General features: G+C 44.0%; 1 protein-coding gene across 1 annotated transcript; it reads right to left on the reverse strand.

Annotated features, from left to right (window-relative positions):
• Positions 1-11,485: 11,485 nt before the first annotated feature.
• Positions 11,486-16,396, reverse strand: BMP10 (bone morphogenetic protein 10). Its single transcript, XM_074852248.1, has 2 exons — positions 16,063-16,396; positions 11,486-12,429 (listed from the first exon to the last, which is right to left on the reverse strand). Exons 1-2 carry the CDS (start codon positions 16,394-16,396, stop codon positions 11,486-11,488), a joined length of 1,278 nt encoding a protein of 425 aa, XP_074708349.1.
• Positions 16,397-23,096: the final 6,700 nt, after the last annotated feature.

Genomic DNA, 23,096 nt, shown 5'->3' on the forward strand with positions numbered 1-23,096 from the left:
CTTATCCCCTCATATTTTATCAAAGTTGCATTTTTGGCACGATAGTAACTTTCCTTTTTTAGCTTGGCTACTGCATAAAATAGCAAGTTGTTGTGGGAGGCGAGGTGGACGTGCGGGAAAAGTGTCCAGCCATTATTTAGGATGGCTCATACAAACGAAAGGAAAACAGTGAGAACATGTTGTTCTCCTCAGGAATGTCAGAGTAACGCAGTCCATCCTTCCTTTACATGGGAGCTGAAAGATACCCCCAAAACAGCAGCTTTTAGGAAGGAAAGACTGCCAAATTGAGACATCATGTATGAATAACTCCTCACCAAGGTGGGAAGAAAAAAATGTCCCCAGACTTCCAGCCTTCCTGGAAGCAGTCCCCCTGTCCCGCTTTCTCTGTGTTTTCCTGCCACCTTGCTGCAGCACAGGGATGCTAACGAAGCCAGACCATCAAACTGGCCTGGAGGGAAAATAACCTGGTGAAAAAGGAGCATCCTGGTAAAGCAAGGGCCAGCATGGGGGCAGGAGGAAGCAGCCAGGGTAGCAGGGACAGGAGCTGTCAGAATAAGCACTCCTCTGGAGAAAATGCTTGTCTATTCTAGCATAAAAAACCTGTAAGTTTAGGAATTCTGAGTTACTCAAGCAGATAACTGCCCTGAGCACTTGCATGGTGAGTACTGCACAGAGGCTCCAGCTGGGAGAGCTTCTTCCTTGGATAATTCACGTTGCCAACAGCTCACCACATGTGTGGTGTCCACTGGGAATAGTTTACCCTTCTAGCTGTTCTCCTTTATAAGAGTTTTCTCCGTAGGTAATTCCCATAAACAGAAGTGCTCAGCAGTTAATTGAGAACTTGGGTTTCTTAAGAAATAAGGCTTATAACTTCAGCTGAATACAGCAGCCAGGTGAGTGACATGAATTTGGGTGCAGTGCCCCTGACTGTAAGGCTGTGGGGCAGAGCAGAGACCGCAGTTGTTCTGCCACCACAAGACTCCAGGGTGTGCTCCACCTTTAGCAAACATCAGAGCATGTCCCAGCTGAAAAATCCAACAAGCAGAGAGCTCAGGGAGAAGGAAACATCTTGTTTACCCCTTGAGTCCATCGTGTAAGGAAGCTTTGCAAAAAGCCATTCACTTTTCATGCAAAACCCTGTTCCAAAGCTCTCCCTGTACCCCCATGCCCAGCCAGCCCCAGCGAGCCCTGCGCGGTGGGGGGGAACGACACCCCCCGCGCCGTCAGCGGCCGCTGGTGTGGCTGGTGAAAATTTGCTTTATCACGCGTAAAAACACGATGTGATATTTTGGCCCTCTTAACACAATGTACCGATAACAGGAACCGGGAACGGGGGAACGTTCCTTTAATCTCATCAGCTGGCCGAAATGTTGTTTGCTGCATCCAGGGAGCTATTTCCAAACGAGTGCATTTTAAAACCAGACAGCAAGACAGGCTTTGACCTCCTATTAAAGAAATGAGGATAAGCATCAGTTGGCATCTGCTTTCTGAGCATGTGAGAGGTAAATTTTTCCTTTCCCCGGCGGTGTTGCCTTGTTTCCTTCCTCGGCTCCCCAGTAAGGGCCAGCCCAGGCTGCCGTCCAGCCGGAGAGGCTCCCCTTGCGCTCTGCGTGCTCTGGGTGATGTCCACACTCCATCCCTAGGGCCAGTGCAGGTTCTGAGTCTTTTCAGTGACACCTTTACCCTGTGTGTCCTTTCCTGGGGCTCAGAGGATGGATTTTCTAATGCTGCCAAGTGTTCCCTCTGCATGCACCCACATTTCTGATGCTGCTAAAAATCCAGTGCTCATTTTAAGTGCCTCTATAGAAATGCCAATCCAAAAGGAGTCAGGAAGTCAGCCAAGCACCCCAAGGACTGTTGTTTCCAACACAACAGCTACAGGCAGCACTGAGGTTTGAAAGGTCAAATGTCCACTGGAAACTGGAGTGTTGTCAGCGATGTTTCCACTGCGGGAGTGGGAACATCCAGCTCCCTCGCTACTTTCCTCCTATCCGGTGTGAAGAAGGCTGTGTAAAGAAGTCTGAAACGGGGATAAATCACATTTACAGGTTGCAGAAGACCTGGGATAGATATTTAGAAACTCAGCCCTGTAAGACTGGATCTTTCCCCTGGCTGGCAGCGGAAGAGCCTTGGCTTAAGGTCAAGGATATCACAAGAAGTTATGGAAAAGCAGCAGCAGATTAAACTGCTGTCATCCACTCTGACCCGCTTCTGCTCACTCAGATATAAAGCCTCACTGATAACAGCAAGCAGGGTGGCTTTTAAAAATACAATTGTAGCAGAGTCTCTTCCATTTTGTAAGGCTGTTAAGAAATCCCATGCAGGAACACCAGCTGGGGCAAAGCACCCAGCATCCCATCACAATGTGGAGATGGAGCTTTAATGTGGTTTGCACCTATAATGAATGGTTTTTTAGGACACTGGTGTAGGGCTCAGACAGTTAGGCTGCTTTTTGCTTGACCTGCCCCATGTCTTAGCTCTCCATCCTCTTTTAGCTTCAATACCAGCAGGCGAGGAGCCCATCACCCCTGAAGGTGAGCCTGCACCGGTGCAAGCCTTGCAGTGCCTTGGCCAGTCGAGGCAAAGGAGTTTGCAGCAGTGCTCAAGCACTCACCAGTCAAGCCAAACTAATTAGGTCTTCTGTCCCGATGAAAGTCAAACTACTGAGGTCACAGATTTTTGCTCTCCAAAGCTCAACTCAAAAGTAATGAAGCCTTTGAAAATGTTTGCAGAGCACATATGAAGCAGAGCCAGACAAAGACTTGGGAGTCCTGAATCCCAATCTACGCTATAAATATTTGTGATAATAACTAGATTGCCTGTCTTGCCAGATAACCCTTCCTTTTATTAACTTCAGGCTAGAGGTTTTAGGCCAGAAGTGTTGACAACATTGGTGTCAGTGGTGAAGACACTGGTTTCTTCCCTGAGAAGAATGATGCAAGAATGAGAGAACGATGCAAAAGCAGGATGGCTCTTGATAGAAGAACAGCTGAGGGCAGACATAGAGATGCAATTCATTCGTTCACAGGTTTCCCAGGGGCTACCCAGTCCCTTGAAGGCTGCTGCGTTCCCGTGTGCCTGCCAACCAGTGTGCAGCAGGGTCTGGTTTAGCCAACAGCTCTATCTCAAAAGTTATTCTTTTCTCTTGCAGTAAGTGCAGGGGTTAATGCAAGTCTGGGGAGCTCACTGAGGCTCTTGTCTAAATTGTTGGCCTGTCCTAGAGCTCATTAGTGTTGCATGCAGTGCCCTGAACAGTGTCACGGAGCAACGCGTGTGGCAGCCCCCCTCAGGAAGGACACATGCCCCACGAAGCACAGCCTGCTCCTTCTGCCATTAGCTCCCTGCTCAGGGCACATTGCTTATCTTTAATGCACTAATTAGGGTGGACAGAGGAAGCACAAGACATGCAATTGATATTAGTGGGCCAAATTTGCAGCTGGTTGTAAGTTGTCGATTGGCAGAGGAGTGCAAAAGAACAAGAAACCATGCGATCTGGAGAAATCTGTAGGGAACAGGAGGGAGATCAGCAAGGAAAGCGACTGTGGTTGAAAGCAACTTGTGCTCCCTGCAAGAATGACTTCAAAGCTGGTACAAGCTATAAAATTTTGCATAGCAGGTTGTATTTGCATGTTGTCACACTATTTTGTGTATATCCCAGCAGCAACCAACTACTGTAAGCCACAATCAAATCACTTCTAAAGTGTTTCAACAGTTGGATCAGCCCGTTAGTCTCCCAGCTGTGTGGGTCTCCTGTGGATCCCCACTCTCATTTTAACCCATGGGGAAATTCAGGTTGGGATTTCATAGTGCAGATCTGGTGGAGAACAAGCACAGTGAGCAATAACTGATGAACAGTTATGCCAGCTACCAGTACTTGTAGAAATGGTAAAAGGGCTCAATTTTTCCTACAATAAAATATTTGCTTACAGTTCAGCTGGCTTGTGTTTCCAGCTGTAGGCTTCTCTGTATCAGTATCTTGAGTGGGGCATCTAAAATCTGGTCATGATAAAAGCAAACAGAGCACGTTCAGTATTGTAGGGTAATGGGTTTTGCTTTCCCACTCTCCCAAAGCTTTGCATTTTGACTTTGCCTGATTAGCCAGCGGTGACAGCTCAGGAAATGGATTCCACCAAATCTCACAACAACTGATCTAAAATGTTCTAATCTCTGGAAAGATAAGGAGTTGCTACAGCAAAGCCAACATAAACCTGAGTGCTATGGAAGGTTGGACTGTTGTTTAGCTGCTGTTGCTAGTTAGCTACTGAACTTGATTTCAGAGACCACCCTGTATTTAAACCTTCTCACTTAACTCGACACATATCTTTTCAACACCATCTGAAGCTCACATCCTGGATAGCTTCAGCCACACGGAGCTGAAGGACATTGTTTGGGAAGCTCTAGTGCTGCAGTGAGCATCCCCTCATCCTACAGGCGCTGCAGATATGACAGGCAGCAGCTTCTGTGATATATAGTTATACTAATATTGATGGTACTGCAGCTGCCCATTTAAAATAAAATACAGCATATTGTCTTTGTTGGCCATATCTTGGGCCATCACAGAAAATGCAATATTTGGAACTAGGAGAAAAAACACCTTCTTTTCAGGAAGCATTGCTCTATGTCACGGAAATCCATTCCTCTCATATAATTTCCTTTATTGCAGTCATGTTGATTGCTTTTATCCCTTTTATTTCCTTTGTTTACTTACAAAATGCAATCAAAGCTTCTGCCAAGCCCTTGAAACTCTGAGCGGGAGGTTGATCAATTTGCTCTGTGAACAGAATCACATTGAGCACGTATCCAGCAGCATAAAACAAGTCAGCAAACTTCCTATTTCCAGTGTCGGCTCGTTTGCCCTGCAATGGGTATATTGTAGTATATATGTTAGCAAAACTCATATATTTTGTGGCATTATCTGCTCTTAAAAGTAACTCAGTTTGCTGGAATAATGCAGCCGTATCCTAATGAGTTTTGCCAGCAATGCTGTGTGGTGAGATGGGGTTGGAAGCGGAAGTTTTCGCAGCTAACCACTAGTTCAAATTCTGCTCTTACTGACATCTGAAGTGACTCCTTGAGACGCAGGAGAGTAAATTGGCATTTACTAGCATGCATCTGAAAGCAAATGTGCTCAGTAGCTGCAGGAGATGTGACCAAGATCTCAGCAGGGAGAGCTGGACCCTCGTCCTCTATTCATCTTCTTGACAAGGGTATCAAAAGGTGGACGTTTCCCTCCACTTTTATCTGGGAAAAGAAGCAGTAATTCTAATGGCTGCTCCTTCTACTGCTTTCCACATCCTTGCGTTTCCCCAGCAAGCTGCTCCTCTGGGAGAGGGGCAGACACGCTACGTGCCTCAAGTCCCGCTCTCCAGGGAATGGCCTGCAGAGACGTGGCCTGACAAAAGCGTATCTCGCCTGAGGGAAAGCGGATGGACAGTGACAGAGGGATGAAGGAGAGCAAGGCCGGGATGAAGGAAGGGGTGAAGGAGAGCGAGACAAGATGCCTAGCAGCCAGATTTTTTCCCCAAATGTGCCCAGGGTTCTGAGGTCATTTGAAAGCCTGCCCCTGTAGTGGGATGTGCAAATGAGATGATAACTGATAAACCCGTCTGCCTTTTTGAAATTACTGGCTTTATGGGTTACAGAAAGAGAGTTTGGTTTTATTTTTTAAATGGATGTCTCTATTTTAGTGGGCTTGTAGTAGAAAACATAGCTTTTTCTTCTTACTGAGAAGATGTTTTTAAAGAAGTTCATTTGCAGAGCAGTAGGTTTGACAGTCTGTGTTCGTTAGGAAATGTCCAGGGGTGCTAGGCCTTAAACTCAGGTCCTCTTTGGGTTACAGGTGTGCAAACTAAATCTGTGACCAGACCTGGCTGCTTTCCACTGGCAGCTAAACTGGCTTAACAACAGGTTGTCACAAACCTACCTCATTTGCTCTGGAGGATGTTCAGGGTAGATACATTTGGGGTCGCTTTCATCTGTTCTCATTTAGGCATCTAAACTCCAGAAATTCAAGTGCATATGTGTTGTCCCTTTACTTGCAGGTAAGACAAAGGGGTATCACCCCACACTGCCTCTCCTCGCCCGGTGCTAGTGCCAGAGACAGCCTGGGTGATTTCTATGTCACATCAAGGCTTTGTCTCAAATGTGTCCCCTTTCACACCCAGGGAAATTGCACCCTGTTACCCTGTGTGGGTCAATACAGGAGAAAATCACATTATTTCTCCCTTAGACTTTGAAGCAGGAGTTTAGAGTAACACATGGGTCATGTTTTGCAGCTGGTTTCTGCTTTCTGTGACATAGGCACCTCCCCGACTGCTCTTCACTCCCAACATTGCCTGTGCTAGAAATACACAACTCTGGCCAAAATGCTTAGTCCCAGCACTAATATTCAACAATAATACACTCCATATAATAAACCTCTTCTTCCAAGGGGTGCTGATAAGAATTTCCATTTTTAGTCGATGGCAAATGAACCATTCAGCCTTTATTTGTTGCTGTTGCAATTGAAGAAGGAGCAGAAGCTAATTTTTTAACTTTTCCTGTAAATAGTGCATTAATGAAGACAGATGGGTCAGCAGTATAAACAAAAACTCTATCTCAAGCTAGTTTTGTTCTGGCTTTGTTTCCCAATATAGTAAGCAAACCACCACCACCCCAGTTCCCATCCTATTAACAGTGTTTGCACTCCAAATGTTGAACTGGGTTATAAGGAAGTTTAAATTATCACTGGGCTGTAGTTTTTCAAATGCTTGAAGCAGATGTTCAAGTGCCAGGAAATCTTCCTCTTTTTTTTTCCTCTCTTTTTTTTTTTTTTCTCCTAAAAATTTTTTCGATTTTGCTGGGGTTTGGTTTGGCGTGCTTCAGAGAAATACTTAACTGAACTTCTCCTACTGTGCTGTAGATAAGCCAGTCACCAAACTGCCCATCGCAGTTAAAAACCACGGGATCCTTTGATATTTCTAGACTGCTGGAGGATCTGGTTTGCTTTGCTTTCTGAGCAGTCTAAGAAGGGCAGTGCAGTAGCTAGAGCTTGGGAGGAGAAGGTGGGCATAGGTTTTGGCTGCTGCTTTGGATGATGGTTGCTTTGGGAGATGATTTTTCCTACGTGACCCCAGTTTTGGGGAGGTTCATCCTCATGCCTTTAGCTCCAGAGCTGCTGCTCACCTGGCAGGGTCCAATGGCTTTGGAAAGAGGTATGTGTCCACAATATTCAGGAAAACTGTTTTTTCCCTAAGACCAACGTTTGGGCACCTGCCAATGGGAGCAGCACGAGCTGGCACTGGGCAATGCCAGTGAGAGGGGGTGCCCTGCTTTCCTGCCAGAACAGCACGGGGCTCTGCCCCTTCTCCCCAGGCTCCACAGACCACCCCAAACAGCCAACCTGCCCAGAGCAAGGGGGCTGGCAGGGCTGGGGCAGTGGTGGCAGACAAAGTCACGCTGAGCTGTCAAGCTTTAACTCTCAAAAAGCTGGGAATCTGTATCTTCAATCAGCTACGCAGGGCACTGCAGTGAGCCTGGACTCCAGGGGTCACACCCAAGAAAGGGGTGATGCAAGAAAGTTTTGGGGAGAAATCTATCTGAGGAATTTTAGTCCAGGTGCAGAGAGCTAAGAGATATGAATCATTCAAGGGAACCTCAAGGGAACCTCAAACTTCCAAGTGCTTCATGCAATCTGGCATTGGTGCTGAGTGTTTGCACAGGAGACACAGCTGTCATGATTTCTTCAAAGGCCAAGAAATGAGTAAGACATCCTGAAGTCCATGCTCTTCTGGAGACATTGTGTGTGTTGGTTTAAGAGCAGCAATCAAAGACCGAAGGTCTTCCCTCAACTCCCTCACTGATACATTATCCAGGCTCTTCCTCTCTTTGTATCATTTGTTTCTGCTCTCACCCCTTTGCCTGTCCTCTCTACTTAGATGCAAGCACTGCCTGGCATTTTATACAGTTTCCAGAAAAAAAAAAAAAAGGGGTCTGCATATCTGCTTTCTTATACATATTCAATTAGAAACAGATGAAAGCAAAAATTCAACTGATATTGATGATTTCAGTGAGACAGCGTTGCTGCCTCGTTTAGTTGCATGTGATAGTTCAGAGACGGATGGATGGATGGATGGATGGATGGATGGATGGATGGATGGATGGAAAGATACTTCCATACTGAAGCCGTATTTTTCCAAACCTTTCTAAAACTGGTTTGTACCTTTAAGATTTAAGTCAAGCATCTGCTAGCATGTTGATATAAAATAGATCAGAAATGAAAGGAAAATCAATGCACACACTATTTAATGTGAAAAATAAATTCTTTTAGAAACAGAAGAATTCACAGTACTAATGTGGATGGATGGAAGGAAGGAAGAAGGAAGGAAGGAGTAAAGAAACAAAGAAAATGAAAACATGCAGTGGAATACTTTTTCAGGGACTTCTCGCTGACACTACCAGCACTTCCAGCTTGGTAGCACTGGCTCTTGTCATGCACTCACCATATCATTTGTGAGTGTCATATCTATATGGACAGGTGCACTTAAAGCCAAGCACTTCGGAGTTTGCAGAAGCAACCTTAACTTGCCACTTAGGGAAAGGTCTTTGGAAAATAACTGCCCCCAATTTTTTTGGTGCTATCTTGCCTGATCTCTGCCGCACGAACGTGTCTTTGCACAATTATATTCAAAGGCAAGGTAAAGGTAAGGTAGGGTTTTGCTCCTAAAGCAGGCATGCAATCCTAGCAGGCACAGATTAATAAATGAAAAGCTCTTCTCAATAGTTCTAATTTCAGGCTATGAACAGCGTAGGGGCAGCTGAAGCATTCAAGAGACACTCAGTTTTCTCCCAAAATAGCACGATAGGATATATGTCATGCTTTGCTGTTTTTCACCACAAATTCTAGCTGAAATCCTCTTCAATCAGCAGTACTATCCTTGTTTCTTTATAAAGAATATTTACTAATATCAAAAGACTGGCTGGCCCCTACTTCTAAAAAGCTATCATTGATATTTTTATTGATCTTGTAAAAATTCACCCATGCAGGTTTACTAACTGATAAAATTTCACGCCCACCCACATTTGCATTGTACCATAATACGCTGTGTGCTGTATCTGCTCTATTACAGCAAATCTCTGGCAATAAGAGAGCATGAAGGCAGCCACTCTGCTTAGCTGCGTGGTCACTTGAACATTTATAGTGATTACGGGTGAGTACAACAAGTTACTCATGATTTTTAAGGCACAGGTCCTCCTACATGCTGTCCAGAAATGTTGGTTGTGTCCAGTAAAGGACAGTGGTGCAAAAAGCACGCTGGTCGGATCACTGCCACGGGAACAGTCGCAGAAAAGAGATGATAAAAGCAAATGTCGGATTATCTCCCTAATGCTGGATTATCACTCCTAACAAGCTGAATGGTTTGTCTTGGCAAATGGCTTCATAAGAATTGTGGATGGTTTTGAAAGGCTCTGTGTGGTCACACTTCAACCGGTGGCTGCTGCAGTTCATGTCAGCAGAGCAAAATATCACACCTCTTACGAATTCTTTTAACGTGCCATTAACCACAGACTACGACTGCAGTGTAGCTCGGGGGAAAGGTCTGCGAGCGCTGTCAGTCACTCGCAGGGTGAGAGCTGTAGCAGGCGGAAAGCAGTAGAGCCCCGTGGCACAGCCCACTCGCTGGAAACATGCAGCACGAGGCTGCATAACTCTACAATAAACTACACAGCTGCCCACTTAAAGCAATGATACCCCTGCAAGAGGAGCTATACATGGGACAAGACCATACGTGCTCCGGAATGCTACTTAAATCCCTGCAGTGAGTGAACAGCTCTGTAAGCAAAGGGGGTAACAGTGGTGTGTAGTATTTACAAATATCTAGGGGAGGAAAAAAAATCAGCAACCCCAATCTCCGTGCAGCACAACTCAACAGAGAGATTCCATGTAAAATAGGTTTGGTACAAGGTTTTATCCAAGTGGGATTACACACAAGCACAAAAATAAAACATTCTGTATTCTACATTATATTACAAAGGCAGGCAGTCAATAAATAGGTCAATAAATTATGGGAAGCACAGAAGAGTATGTGTGAAAATAGGTGAAACTGGTTTTAGTTGGTGCATGATAAAGTCTTTTGTGTTCATTCCCATGAAGTGTTAGAGTGATTCTTTCAAAGACCCTTATCACTTCCAGGGAAGATAACTTTCCCTTAAAAGTGTAAAACAAATGCAGGGACAGTACAGTAGGCTCTGGTACAGGCTAAAAGAGTCAACGTCACTTACACTTTCCCAAGAATCTGACAAATTTGCAGCTTAGTATAAATAAAGTGACAGGTCTATTGTTTCTCAGCTCCGACACCTTCTTATCACGGTGATTTGTTGCAGAAGAGTGGCGGAAACATGGCATGTGACTCCATCATATATAGTTTAAGGGCAGGGGGGGGGCAATATCTTTATGAATTGACAACTTCAGCACATACATAAAGGAAAGATCCTCTCTATCTAGCTGGCACGAAGGGGTTTCCTTTTCTGTCTAGCTCTATGCAGACTAAATGCAATACTACTTGGCCGTTCGAATGGAATTCCGTAGTATGTGATTTACTGGACTGGGTAGGGGGACTAGTTTCTTAGCTGGTATAAACTGGTACAATTTTAAGGATTCAGGAAATTCACTGCATATATTTCCATCACCTAAAGCTCTGGCCCTTGAGAGACAACACATGGCTAACGCAAGAAAGCCAGCGCTGCTTTACACAGGGTGGTTTTGTAATAAACATGCACAGGGGGAATTTCTCACCACTCAGAGCCCTGCACCAGCCTGGCATTGCTCCGGGGCCCGTTGCTTTCCTACAAAAGACGGGGAAGGGAATGGTTCCCTTTCTGCTCCAGATGCCAAATCATCCCTGTCAGTCACCTTTAACTGAGACAGGGAAAGATTAAAGAAAGGATTAAGGAAAAAAGTAACACTTTGTTGTGTCTTGGTGATTCAGGAGCTTGAGAATTAGTGGGACTGAAGATCTACAGAGATAAATTTTAAAAAATAATCTGAGTGTGTAAAGATCTTTATAAAGATTTTACACAAAACTAAACGATTTAGGTGTGCATTGCCCATAGCTCACCTATCTTTAGTAGCTCTGGAAATCCCTATAGATGCCAATCAACATTTATAAAGTACAAAAATATGCCTTTATTTCTGTGAATTTGAATGTGCCCCTTTGGCACAAAGAGCCCTCCTAAACAATCCAGTGATCTGCTCTATGCCCTGATAGGAAGAGAAACTCGGCCATAATTTGGACAGCAAAGAACAGCAAGAAGCAAGCAATGGAACAAAATATACATTCCCTATGGTCGTACGACTTGCCCATTCCCCATAACAGGAAACATACAATTATCTGTACATGCCTCATTAAATAACCTTATTAAATAGGAAATCCGAAATGTACAAATTTACAGACTGAATCATTAAATACTTCCCCTGTGCACTCCCCTGTGCATATGTTCCCTGCTACTATCTGCAGCCACACTCTGATACCACCATGCCTTCATACTTGAACTTGTAGGTGACCACCCCTGCATCTAAGTAGAGAATAGAGATGGGATCGAGTTTGGTGGGCACACAGCAGGCCTTGGAGGCTTTCTGGGGATTCTTCAGGTGAACCAAAGTCTGGACAATGGCATGTTTCGTCGGTGTGACGTGCTCTGTTAAGGGGTAGGCGCACACTCCGTGGCACTCATAAGCTTCGTATCCCGCCGGGGCGATGATCCAGGAATCCCAGCCAATTTCCTTGAAATCTATGTAGAGTGGAGTCTTTTTACAGTAGTTGCCTTTTGCGTTCCTCCGGATTCGGGCAGTTGAATCGTAAATGATGTTGGAGCGCATCTGGAGCAGCGCCTCCTCACCAGGCTGGCCATGGAAATTGCCCACCTCCAGGTTCTCCAAGTCCAGGAGCTGCTCATGGTCTATCATTTCGTTCAGTTCTTGCTTCTCCTCTTTTTTGTCATTGCTTTGGTCATCAGAGAACACAATCAACAGGGGCACATGCTTAGCCTCAGAGTTGATGTCGATATCGAGTTTCCCCTCTCCGTTCTGCTCCTCCCCTTCTCTGCTCTCTATATGAACTTCCAGCCGGTGTGTGGTCAGCCCTGCCCTTCGCCAACGCCTGATGGCTTCGGTGACCTCGAAGCTCTCCCACTCGCTGCTCGTGCCATAGATCTGCCTGGATGCCAGTGCCACTGTCTTTCTCTCTTCTCCTACCCCCATATGGTCATTTTCCAGCACTTCAAAAATAGTGACCTTCCGGTCAAGCCCATCGTAGAGCATTTGGTCCCGCTCCACCAAGGTGTAGAGCCTCAGCTCTGCCATGGTGATTTCTTCATGGTGAGGGATGGAAACATTGAATAGAAGAGGGTATTTCCGAATTCCTGTAACACCAATAGGGTGGGAAGCCAAGTCTGGAAATGACAAAGATCAAATATTTTAGGAGGGTCAATACATCCAGCAACACATGCACTGAAGGTCATCTGACATGTTTTGCATTGCTCGGTTTCAGTCGAACAGTTCCAGGAGAGTGTTTTATCATTATTTCCCAAAATCGTACTTGGAAAAAAGGCGACTTTATTTTAGATGTCTAAGGACAGAAAGATCCCAGACATGCTAAAGACCATAAGCCTGGCCTGGAAGCCAGGGACTTCCTTGTCACCTGGAAGGATTTTACATATTAAAAATGTGTTGCCTAATTCTGAAATACAAATCACTTCTAGATTGTTGCACAGCAACTATTTAATAAACGAGGAAACACATTAATTGGTGTAGGAAAGGAAGGGAAGAAGGATATGGCACTGGAATGAACGTGAGATGGGTGACATATAAAGCTGCATGTGCAGGAACAGCAGGCTGTATCTGCTTAGTGTTTCTGTGCTAGCGAGTGTTCCCATCTGCTGAAATAGCCCTCAGAAACTGAAAGGGCCAAGCACTAAGGAAGGAAAAGTTGCTTTAGAAGATGTGGAGGCTCCTGGTTAGGAAGAGCAGGCAGTGAACATCCAGCGTGAGCCGCCAGTCAACAGAAATCCTGCCATAGACTCAATGGGCTTCAAGCGAGCAGTCAAACAGCTGTACTCAGCCAGGCACTCTTGGCAGCTTTAGTTAATAAAACATAAAAGAAGTACATAATATCTGCTTGTCAGTCAGCCTGTCTGTCCTATCTGCATTGTTTGTTTATACACAGGCAATATGCATTTCTTCACACGATGCAGGAATCTCAGCTAATGATTGTGCATTTGTTGCTGAATTACTGCGCTGACTACTTGTAACTCAGAAGACATGGACATGGAGACTATAAGTAACATTTCTGCAAAGGCAAGCTATTTGTGACCTATTAGCATCTTCATCTCTGACTTCTCCTATTTTGATATGTTTGTAGAAAAATGACACTGATAAAGCTGCAAGTATTGGCCATGCTCCATCAATGCACTTAAGCAAGAAGTTAACTTTAGCACGTGGCTTGTCCTACTTAATTTCAGTTCTGAGGTTTTGAGGCACCTGCCTTTTTCTTTTTTTTTTTTTTCCATTTTGCGCTTTCATCTGTTCATAAATAAAAAAGTGAGAGGTGGTTCTGCTTGCATTTCCCTACCTGTCAATTGATAAAGGTGGGAGCTGAATATACTCTGCACAGCACCAGCGTAGGAGCAGACCGTGAGCTGAAAGACAATGCTATTCAAGCTTAGCTGTAATCTCCATATGGGAAGTAATCTTTGGGGTTTCCTAGACCTTGATATGCTAAAGCAAGTCTGCAGTGATTATATATAATGACAGGGTGGAGAAATGCCACCTGTCCCTATAGAAGATGATCACAAGTAATTCACCAGGAGGCAGGGGAAGGCCACGCTGTATGTAAGAAGCTGGGTGAGTGCTAGCGAGGCATGAGAAGTGTTCATTTCTAAGTCAGGATGTGACTCTGCTCTTCAGCTAGAAAGTCCTAGGGTGAAATATCTCCTACTGTTACCAGTACACCCCTAGGAGGGTCAGGAAGGGACATCTGGAGTCCATAGGAAAAGAAAAACTTCCCTTAAGACCTTTATTCAACTTCTAAGAACTGGTTACAGCCCCATTTACAATGGAGATGTTACGGTCCGTGGGTTAAAACAAAGAGCTAATTCCAGCCACACAGCATGTTATATTTCTATAATAAAGGATTTAATGGGTAATAATGAAACTCCCATTACTGCCAATTTTCAGCAGGCAGGTGAACAAAAAAATTCCATGGTCTGTTTTTATTATCCTGATCACTGCAAGTAATTAATTTCTCTATCAAAAGAGCTCTTTAGCCTGAAACGGATCGTTCTTAGTTACACAGACTTCCAAGAGCTAAACCAAACATTTATGGCATAGTCTCTTTAACTGTATGTGTTTATGAAGCTGTCTTAACTTCATCAGTCTCACTTCACATCTTGCTGGTTAGGATTGGAAGAGGTGAGAGAAATACTGAAATGACAGAAAGTTAAGCCGAGTCTCCCCCACCCGGTGCAGAACTTCTGCAGCGATGGAACAGGCATCGACTGCCACGGCCACAGAACGGCACAGAACTGCGAACCACTACGTGTGTCACTGGCAAAGGGCCAGTCTGTACCATTTTCCACGCTGCAAACCTGAAAGAATTTTGGTTTGCCAGTGGGACAATTCCAGATTTACGTCACTAAACCACACTGTATTTCATTCTTTAGCATACTGTACTTGGCAATTTTTATCCCATTTATTTTTTCCAAATAGTGCAAAATGAGACAAGAACACCACGCTTTCCTGCATGTGTCTTCATTTACGCTGATGAGCAGTGACAGGCATGGCTGTTCAGATGAGTAACTGTTCACCAGTGGGTGTAACTGGTTTGCCACCAACCCCTCAATAAATTTCTCCACACTGGAGAAGAGAATATGTATAGAAGATTTAAACCACAGTGCAGTGCCTCTTCAAACCAGAAACACGGCGCTGGTAAAGAGTGCCCGGGCCTGGCAGAAGGACAGAGCAGAACAGAGCTTTTGGATTCTCTCCTTGCATCTCACTGCACTGCAAAACTGAAACGACTTGCATGTAGCCCCTCCTTAGAGTTCATAATTTCAAAATTGCAAATGTTAGAGAAAAAGCAATCATGACTTTATATCTCATTAATTACACTAACGAAGGATGCGAGAAGCCCCACGGCAGTTTGAATAGTTGCATGTACCCCAGAATAGTTAAAATGAATCAAAGCACTTGTGTTTGCCAAGTGGAAAAACTGGTACTTGGAATTGTTTAGTTGAAAAACATTTTTGACATAAAACCTGTATTGGTGCAAATAGGTATTGACAAACTGTTGAATGTTAACACTGAAACATTATCTTGTCCTCGTAGCACTGAGAGGAAATGCTGAAGCAGAAACATATAGAGAAACTACCTCAGGTCACAATTAGGCTTCTTCAGCTTTTTTTTTTTTTTTTTATATTAAACTAGGAAATATTCTAGTCCTCCAAAGTAAAACCTAAGGGTTATCCAAAATTCTGCTTCCTGTGTTTCTATGCATCTGCTGGACTGTGTTCAGATGCCAAAGGAAGAAAACATTACAGATCCCACAGGGATCAACAGTGAGAGGATACTAACAGAAAGCTGTATTTGGTTAAGCTCAAATTAGGAAAAAATATTGCACCTTTGAACAGCGTGTAAAAACATTCTTTGACTTCATTTCTTAACTTCATTTCATTTGACTTCATTACTTAAGGTATCCATTTGAAAAATCAATTAGGTAATTGCAAATGATGTGCGTCATTATGGGGATAATGAAAATGATGCACCCAAATTATACTTGGTGCTGCCCAAACATCTTCCCCCCAAACGTTACAGTCTCAAAGGCGAGGACAAGGGATCTATCTCACAAGAAGTGGGATCTGGGGAACCCTGGCACAGGCAGCGTCAGCTGCCTATTTCCAACACCAGCCTCACTGAAAGGCCTTTTATCCCCCAGGGCAGTACACGCTCCATGCCTGGGAAATACATTTTATGCTGACTATAAAGACGTTCATTTCTATTTACTTCTCCTAGAGATGCACGTATCTTACCTTCATTTTTGAAGCTCCTAATAATATTTGCGGATGGCATAGATGTCCTATCGGTGGCAAACCTGTTGTACAGCTCTAGCATGTACTCTGGCGGATCCACCTTGGCCGTTTCATGCAGGGGAATGTCAGAGAGGTTCAACGTCTTCAAAAACTCATTTTTCATATTCTGAAGCAGTGTGTTGAAATCAACACCATCCTGCTGGGAGAGAATCTCGTCGAAAAGAGGCACATCTTCCTCCAAGGAAGAGTGCTCCAAGCTCAGGATGGGACTGCAAGCGGCAAGGTGAACCAAGAGACAGAGGACAGCCCACAGCTGGAGGACTACAGAATCCATGATTTCGCTCGAGCCTCCAACCGCACTCAACAAGCTCTAGGTCTCGTGTGGGCTAAGTGGCGGTTTTATCCCCTGGGTTGTACACGGCTTGTGTCACAGAGAGATGACAAGTTTGGAAGCTCTTGTCTTGAAACTTGTGATCCGTCCTGCCTGTCTCCCCCTTCCCCCTCCCCAAAACCAGGTCTCGGTAATTGGATATGGCTTGCTCTCTTCTATGGTCGCCTTGCCTCTCTTATCTCGTGTAGTGTAAGCTGTTCACCAGATTTGTTGCTATCTCGCAATCCCCTTTCCCTTAATGAGCATTTTGTAAACATTCTGCGCTAGGACACTTGGAGATAGGACAAGTTTCTCCTCGGAGAGGAACTGCCCTTTCTTTCTGCCTCCTGGTAGCTGACTTCCTTTGCCGTGCGTGAACAACTTTCATCCACACAGATTTCAAGCTAACGTGTCAATTCTACAGAGCCTCTATCCAAACCTATCCATTTCGCACCAAGGGCAAAGAACAGCTCCCTTGAGGTAACAACTCTGCCCTTCTCAAAACTATTTTAGAGCTGTGTCTTTACATTACACTTACAAAGGAACTTCTTTGGAAAAAGGTCCATTCTTCTGTGCTTGTACAGTGCACAGCACGGGAGAAGAGCTCTAGGTACTCCCACAATACTGGAGTCACAAGACCCTGAATGCAGAGCAGCAGATGAGCTCAAGATGAGTGAGGAGATTTTCTCACATTGCAGCCGTAAAGCTGTGCTTTGCAAGGGCTCTGCTGGAGAGGCCTCTTTGAAGAGAGATCAAGTGCAAGCCGGAGCATGGCCTGTAAAGCTGGCCCTGGATTTTTTTTATGCAGGCACTATCCACCTGCATTGGCACCAGTTTGTAATAAAGGACCTTTTTTAATGTTGGGGTTTTTTTTTCAGAGCTTATTTTCACTATAAACCACTCTTTCCTGATCTAAACATTAACAGTAGTTGAATGCTAGCACTCAGTCTCTGTGCCATAGAAATGCTCAGAAACAGAGAGAGGACTTAAATATCTGCAAATGCTCCAGAAAATCTTTCCCTCCTTCTTTATGTTATATATGTGACTTGGCATGTTACGGTTACCCTTGATTTAGTCACAGCACTGCCAAACAGGCAGTCTAAAAATTATTGAAAACACACAAAGGGCAGCATACTCTGACTTCACCTTCGCACCAATTCACATAACTCAGAGGCACAATGTGGGGAATGTGGAAATGATTTTGCTAAAAAGATGGGCTAAAATTATTTAGTGGCCCTTTTTGCTTTAGTGTGCAAATTTCAACAAAATGTGAGCATTGCTCATGCAAAAATTGCTCTATGTAACATCGTCCATCAAATCTCCTCGTTCTTCACTGATTTTTGCAAAGTGCCCTTGTTTTGGTGACAGGGCCAGAGCTCAGCTCCTCTGCCCCAGTGGTCCAGCACTCGAGGCAGAGTAATTTCTTCTCATGACTGCTGCAGATTTTCTCCTTGCAAGCACTAAGAACTTCACCCAAAGACTAAACCACCAGTGATCTGCTGAGTTTTCTGGACTCTGCTTTTCCATTATGGCTAAGCACATCCAGTTATTTGTTACCCCATCTCTGCAACTTTCTCCTTTCTTCAACTGCCCCAATCTATCACTGGCACAAATGGCCACAACTCCAGCTAACTTAATTAGAACGATAGTCAAGCCATGCCTGTTTTAAATTCGTCCTCTATTTTGTTCATCTTTGTGAAAATCATGTGCAGTAGTGGTGTCATGGAGCCAGACCTTAGCGTGGCCTTTTAACTTAGTTTTATTCAACTTTTATTCTTCTAAACATGAGGAACTTGACAATAAAAGCTAAGTACATTATCAAGGTCCCTGTTATTGCTACATTACATTAGAAGTAGATATTTGAGCTTAGGAAGATTAATTTAGATTTCATTGTGGAGTTCCTGGTTATCTGTGCAAGTTCATCTCTAAATCCTCCGCAGCCTTGTCAAAGGCTCATATCTGAACATTGCGGCTTTCCAGAGCCAAGCACCGAAAATTTAGGGAAATTTTGGAGCTGAGTTCAGGTCACTTCTGTTAATTAAAAGAAAAGCACAATCTTCTTTTTGTTGGTGATTCACCACCTGACTATGCTGAACTAAGGCCCTTACTGCCTTGGGAAGTCAGACTAACACTAAAAACCATGAGAATAGACTTCGCCTTAACTCTTTCATGCAGCACAATACTGGGTACTGTAAAGGAAAATCTTCAGGATGGCTTGTCACAGCCAGCTGTGCAGGGAGTAGATTTGTCACGAGAGCGATAATAACTACAGAACTGTTTTCCTTTTTTTGATGCTTAAATACTAATTCCAGAAATGCACTGATTTCATATCTATAAATGCAGATGTTGTTAAACGAAAGAGATAACCACATTGTAAGAGCTACTGCTTGCTGGAAGGCAGCAGGTGCTGAACCTTCTCAGCACTTGACAGCATAAGGCCTTATCCTCAGTCCTTGCTTGTATCTGGTTTTCTTTCTCAGACAAGTACAAGTAATGGCTTGACTGCACAGGCAACAGCACGCAGATATGCCTTGCAGAGTTTGTAAGCACTGGGATCTAAGGTATTGCATGGCTCCTTTCTGAGGCTGTGGGGTTTGCTATGAGATTTCGTGCTGAAGGTTTTGAATTTAAAAGGATTTTTTTAGCATTTGTATGGCGCTCAGGTTTTTAGCTGTCTCCTCTCTCGCTGTGAATGCCCTGGCTATTTTGAGGACTCCTCCTGGCCCTCCATCAGACGTTGACTGAAGGTCTTCTCTCTATTCCTCTGTTAATCCATATGAACAATTCTAGAGCCAGAGGAGCTTTTCTAGATTCACTCCACTTCCCTATGAATTAAAACTTAGTCTGCTGTGCAACTCTGGTTCACTGGGTGACAAAACTGAACAGCATCACTTTAACTGCTCCGGCAGTGACATAAGCAGTGCTGACGCTGCCTTGGAGCAGAGGCTGGGCTAGTGACCTCTAAACCCTTCTAAGTCCAGACATATTTTCTATGAATCTGTAATTTCACACTCTGCAGATATAAATATGTAAAGTAAAAAGTAGTGTGCGCACACGATCTGACAGAAATTTCTTAACCCACAAATACGTCATCTCGATTCAGTGGCTCATTAGGAACACAATTACTGCTCAGACACTCCAACTGTCTCTGCATTTCCTCTCTCGTTTTGATAACTCCTTGAACAATAGCATACCGAAGGGCAACGCAGCCTGCTGCGTTATATACAAACCAGCTTTGGCTGAGCTTCCTAACTTACTCAGTTTAGACCCTGCTGGAGATCTGCCAGATGAGGAATACCCATAGAGTACATCTGATATAAGAGCAACTTCCTGTTTCCTTCGGGTGCAGGCTGATGAATTTAATGCATGCATTTTATTTTTTTTTTTTTCCTGAATTAAACAGTTTAACAGAAGGGCTTTATTTCATGCCACTGAAATAAAGAGGTTTGTCCTTTTTTTCACGTGCGCTACAATTTACATGCACAGTAAGTATCCTAGAAAGGAAACTGCTCTCAAAAAATCTATGCTAAATAGATTAACTGAGGTAGCTGGAGAGGGAACATTAATAAGCATCACTGTTAAATTATTATTAAATCTGTAGCATAGACAATGACCCCATTTCATTAGCAGTAAATGGTGCATCAGCCAGGCAGAGTTATAGAACGGTCTCTTGGCCCTCACTCCTAGGAAGTTTGTGCTTGTTTCTCCAATTAATTTGCAGTTGTAGATGGGAAAACACAGCTTACGAAAAGCTAAGCCTCTGCACTGAGGCTGGCAGTGTTAGGGAACACTCAGCACACATACAGCACTGTTTAATTAACGTTTTGCCCTTCCTGTCAGAGCTGGCTTCTGGTGGAGGTGGCACCATGGGTTGGACACTCTCCACTCGTATGCCGTGGGAAGAACTGGAAGGGAAAATCAGCCCTGAGAGCAGAGAGAGGCCTTTCCTCCTCGCAGCATCGGGCGTGAGCGCGAGCGCAGTGGACACAGCGGTAGCCAGGGCTATGCAGCAGCTCTGGGAACCGCTCACTTGTCGAAAGGGTCACTCCTGAAGATTGTGGGGCTCCAAAATAGACTCTAATCTCAGGCACCCCACAACTTCCTCCAAGCCGATGCCTCCACGGCTTCTTCTGTCAAGAGGCAGCAGAAGAGCACGGGTTTGAGTAGGAATGTGTGAAGCAAGCTCGGTGCTGAAAGGCTAGAAAGTGAAGCAGGGCTTTACAAAGTGTCAAGGTCGACGATATAAAAGATTGAAAGGGTGTGATGCTCCTCTGGGTAAGAGGAAGTGGGGAAAAAGAATGTGAAGTGCTTTTTAAGCATCTTCACCCTTCCTTAGTCTGATTTTTGGAATGGAGGAACACCTGCTCTCACTAAAACACTCAGAGCAGATTGGGGTGTGGAAACTTTCTCAGGAGAAAGGAAATAATGTTTGTGTACGTGTTCTGGGCTTTCTGGACATGAGTAGTTCTTCAGAGAATAAAAAGAAAGTTTGCCAGTTAGTTATAATGTCACATGTAATTTCTCCACATGTAAACTTAGGTGGATTTTGGTTCAGTAGTCCATACCTTTACAAATTTAATTAAGATTTTAAAATTAGATTGTTATTACATATAAGGTTTATTTAAAAACATGAAAAAAACTGATTCTTTTTTTCTATTTTTTTCCCTTTTCCTATGATTGTTTTTAATGGATTCTATTGAAAGACTCTCTCAGAAAACACCAGCAAGCAAACCCAAAGAGGTTTCAGTAGAGGAAAACAGAATTTTTCTTGGTTGAAATACAGAGGCATTACCAAAAAGCAGATATTCCTTAGAGTGCCTCTCTTTTTTTTTTTTTTTTTTTAAATATTTGAAGAGAGATATTTGATGAAAAAATATTCAATTAAATCTATTGGAGGAGGAAAGCATATTAAAATTTTGCCTGCCCTGCTTATATATGAATATAAATATCCCAGGCAAAACTGTGGCTGGAATGTGGAGGTAAGAGCATTTAATTTCAGATTTCACTAGGGAAGGACTCTCACCCACTATGGGCTTTTGGGGATGTTTCTTATAGATCTTCAAACTGCAATTCCAAATTCCCGTATTTAGGGCAGGTGAGCCAGGAACCTAACAAGCATCAAACATTTCCAGTATCCTATGATCTCAAAGAGCTTTCCAATTGTCATTTAAGTTTTATGCTTGTTTTTCAGCAGCACAGTTAGACACTTGCGTGTGCAATAGATAAGAAAGAAATCCCATCCTCCAAGAATGGACACTGTATATAGATGCACGCAGGACAGCAGAGGGAAGCATCCCTGTTTCACAGAAGAAAATTTATCAAACAACATGCCCAAGGTAGCAGAGGACAGATAGCAGAGCCAGCAATTGTGCCTCAATTTCCAGAACTGAAAATGCAGTGTCCTGCTTCACCACAAGAAAATATCCCATCCCATCCTGTTCCTGCATTACAGCACAAGGGAACCTTGGTTTCTGTGCTAAAACCTTAGAGAAAAAAATAACGTCAAGCCTGAGAGTCTTTTCTATATGATGCAGAGAGCTGTCACTCTCAGCCACGTGAGTGCTTTTGCCCATAAGTAATATAGCATTAATAAAGAAGAAAAGGGTGTGTTTTAATGGAAGAACAGGAGTGCCTTGGGTGACATTAATCAGTGCTCGAAATCACTGAGATCAGTCTGAAAAAAACCCCACATATTTTTCCACTGCACAGTGTAAGGAGGTATAAGACACATCCCTATTGCTGCACTTGGATCAAATCTCAACATTCGTACCGGGCAAACCTGAAATCCAGTTCAAAAGCTGTGTAAATACAGGGATTTCAGTTCAAGGCTGCTCTCTAATCAGGGCACCACAGACATCTATGCCATTTCAGGGAAGGAGGAGAGTGATGCAAGCTCTAGCAACCATCACAACATGTGATTTGAAGTTCTCCAAAATACAGGGATGAAATTATTACAAAAATGCCTCACAATGGTCTCTGTCAGGAGATAGCTGTGGCGTGAGGTAACTGTTGGGTGTGATATGGGAGATAAAGAAGAGTGTGACACTGACAGTGTGATGAGCTTGCAATGGAATAACTAAAATTAGTTTCCATTCCTGCATCTGCCTAAGTCCTGATTCCTGTATGCCTCGGTTCATGGCTGCTCTGGATTTCCTTTCCATAAATGGGCTGTTCCCAGCAGCTCTCTATTCAGATTTCAGATGTCACTGGAAAATGAAAAGATAGTATTTAATGAAAGAGTGGGAAGAGAGAAGCCCAGCAATGCATTAAAACCAGCGTGACTGAGAAAAAGAAAACAGGGAGAAGGAAAGTCACTGTGCAGCCACAAGGACAGGGAACTACTTAAACTGTAAAACCCAACCTCCTTCTGACCCAGAGACGACACTGAAACGCGCATCAACAGCTTTATATGGGAAGCCAGCAGCATGTTGTCTTCGTCAGCTATTTCCAGGCAAGTGAAAAGTTGGGAGTCACACTAACGGGCACAAAAACTACCTGCACTATACTGGCAATTCCCTTTCCACTCTCCTTTTTTTTTCTGCTGAGGTAGCAAAAGCTCCGGGCTCTAGGAAGGAGCCCATCGGTGTGCAACTGCACTAGTGCAACCTGCTCTCAGCTGCGGGTCATTGGCCACGCGGCAGTACAGATAAATAACAATAAACAG

This window comes from Strix uralensis, chromosome 28 (assembly GCF_047716275.1).
Source record: "Strix uralensis isolate ZFMK-TIS-50842 chromosome 28, bStrUra1, whole genome shotgun sequence".
NCBI classification, from domain to species: domain Eukaryota; kingdom Metazoa; phylum Chordata; class Aves; order Strigiformes; family Strigidae; genus Strix; species Strix uralensis.